We start from the raw sequence: 3,162 nt of genomic DNA on the forward strand, positions 1-3,162 counted from the left end.
AACAATTGTGATGGTAACACCACGAGAGATAAAGGGCCCTGATGAGCTACCCCCTCCGGTTTATTTTTAACACCTATTGTCCATTGCTTTGAAAACCAGTGAAGCGGGACCAATGCCTATCTGGTTCGACTTCCTTATCTGTGACAATAAACATTGGTGACTTGGCTTAATTCACTCTAATTTCAGATGAGTCGCGCGTGTCAATCAGAACCAGCGATTTGATTGGTTGGTTTCGAGCAAATTATGTCATTACAGGTAGTGGATAAAAGGAGGTGTGAGGGGTTACCTTCATTAACGGTGTCCTCCCCACAAAGGTTTATCACAGGTTGAACAATCTACTCTGTCCTCAGGGCCAGATATAACAGGCTGCGTTTGTGAACTCCAGACATACCAAGCGGACAAAACAGTGGATAACCTGGACCTGTGTGATCTGTGTGTTTGGATATTTATTTTCTAGTTCTATCCATGCTTTATTGACCAGTCTTCAAAATGGATGTGGCATCACGTCTCCGACAACCTCTGTGCATCGATACCAACATCGCCTACTCCTTGGATCTCAGTAAATTTCCAGGTCTTGATGATCCTCAGCACAAGAATCAACCGTCCCTTCTCATAGCGTCACCAGTCCCTGCTGTATCTACTGACATAATACCTAGTCCGACAACTGTGGAGATTCCAGGCCTAAATGAGGAGCTTTTAGATGACCTCCTATCTGTTATAGGTAATGTATTGATATATTTGTTGCAATATATAATTATGCAATTAAATATACCGAGCACAATATATTTATGAAATATTGTGTAAACGTGTAAATCAACCTTTTTATTTTTTGTCAAGCTTACTTGGAAATATTTACTTAATCGTAGAAGGCAGATAATTAATTATTTCCTTGTTTGACAACAAATATAGAATTTTATCTTCAACAAGCCATTAACAAGAACTACGTGTTTAAAACGTTTACAGCAATATTGTAATCATTATTTTGAAACAATATTATGTTTATAACCGTATTGACATGCTTATCATATGCCATGACTCTTATAAAAAAACAGATATTTGGGGTTTGTGATGGATCATACTAACATAACGTTTTTGTATGCACAGATTGGGAGAACAAAGCCTACGAAGCCAGCCATGAACCAGCACATAAGCACCTCACGAACACTGTACGACAAACACAGCAAGTGCATCAAGTCCAGTCTACGCACCATCGCCACCAAGGTCACACGTCTGTTCCTGCAAGGTCACACGTGCCATCTCATGCCGTGGTAAACCCAAACATGCGACAGCCCGCACAATGTCCTAACAAGCTGGTGACAAACAGCGATCTTTCGAAATACGCTTTGGACGTTATATTCACCAACCTCATTTACCCAGATGTCAGTAGAGGCGGGTCCTTCTCATTGGATACTTTATTACAAAGTGTTCCTCGAGAAAAGCCACAGCAGAGAGTGCATTCTGGACACCCAGAAACCTTCATTGGAGAATACGTCTCAAGACTGAGACATATCACAGACAATGGTAATGAGATGCCATCAGAGTTACCTTTCCGTGGAGGTCATAGCTATGGGAAGCGGAAACGGTCAAGTGATGTGACATGTGATTATGAAACACAGAAACGTTTAAAATGTAATACAGAGCCTCAAAACTCTAATGTGTATTCCCGTATGATGTCAAATGTGATTCCACACGAAAGAACAATGTTGGTTCCAAGACGAATTCGGGAGCTTATGTGTTAGTTAGTGGCAATACATTGCTCTTTGTTATTGTTGTTTATTTAATCCATTAAACTATGTGATGAGTATATCTTGTTTGAACGATTATTTTTACTTGTTTCTTTTTTTTAACATTTATTGGTGGTATGTCTTGGCTGTACAAAGAGATTAGACGTGCCAGTGTAGAACTTCTAATATATGCGGTATATATATTTGGCCTTTATATAGTCGATCTGGGACCAGGTTAGGCCACATCCTATGATGTGTTAATATGTTCTAAAACATTATTTCAAATCTTACGTTGGTAATTAATTGTATTATTGAGAGTATACCTTAAAGGTGGCCAAGGAATATCCACGTTACATTTTTGGTTTGCTTCAAGCGGATTAATCCACCCGCATATGATATGGATAGGGTGTACGGAGATATCTCTCTGGTAGATAGGAACGCCCATTGTCGTCATCAGAAGATGACAATCATCTCTCATGTGAAAACAGTTCACTAAATATTTAATTCCGAACAAGTTTCAAATGGTGTTGTGATAAATACACCAGTCAATGATCATATAGCGCGAGGTCATAAAACTATAGTATTATAATAGTATGTCCCAGGTTGAGTGAGTGGGTTAGTTGAGTTTAACGCCACTTTGAACAGTATTCCACTTATATTGTGGCATGTAAGCTTAATATGGGAGGAAAGCGCTGCGTTTCTCAGGCGTTAACTAATATGGTGAAACCTACTACCACGGGTATGGTGCTAACAAACTTACAATCATAATAGGGGGAACCGGGAGTCGAGCCCACGACCATAGGTTCCTGGCGTGTCCAAGGGACGCAACTCTGCACAGCGAATTGCGGCGATTTAGACGACTAATCGCACCAATAAAGAACACGAACATGTAATACAGACAAATCTTGGGAAGTATATCTCATTATTAGTTTAATATAGTGGTTCACCGGTGGGAATGACATGCTAGGCGTAGTACGACATCCAACTGTTCCATCCCTAAATTCGTACGGATTAGGATACTAAGGATACATACACCATTTGCGTGCCCGTGATGTGACCAAGGTCGAAAGCCAGCTCTGGTGTAAGGGGATCAGGTCATTTATCCATTTATGGATTTATGAGGAACACAACGCTTCTGAGTATATGCTTACTCCTTCATCAGGTGAATGAAGGAGTACGTATTTACTCTGAAAGTTCGAATCTCGGTTCGCCCCAATTATGTTTCTAGGTTTGTCAGCACCATATCCCTGCTCTTGGTTTTCGCCAAAGTTGTATACATATGAGACCGGAATCACTTCGCACTTTCTTCCCACAACAGACTCGCTCTTGGTTATGTTACGGAGATACTGTGCAAGAATGCTTAACCCAAACTCGCTCATTCACTGTTACATGATGATCTCCTTTTGAGATCATACCTTCTATTCAATTAATTATATAC

At 40.3% G+C, this 3,162-nt stretch overlaps 1 protein-coding gene across 1 annotated transcript; it reads left to right on the plus strand.

The window, feature by feature from the left end:
* Nucleotides 1-334: 334 nt before the first annotated feature.
* LOC124146298 lies at nt 335-1,739 on the plus strand. Its single transcript, XM_046516538.2, has 2 exons — nt 335-721; nt 1,105-1,739. Exons 1-2 carry the CDS (start codon nt 490-492, stop codon nt 1,737-1,739), a joined length of 867 nt encoding a protein of 288 aa, XP_046372494.2. The 5' UTR covers nt 335-489.
* Nucleotides 1,740-3,162: the final 1,423 nt, after the last annotated feature.

This window comes from Haliotis rufescens, unplaced genomic scaffold (genome assembly GCF_023055435.1).
Source record: "Haliotis rufescens isolate VD_foot unplaced genomic scaffold, xgHalRufe1.0.p SCAF_3, whole genome shotgun sequence".
NCBI classification, from domain to species: Eukaryota; Metazoa; Mollusca; class Gastropoda; order Lepetellida; family Haliotidae; genus Haliotis; species Haliotis rufescens.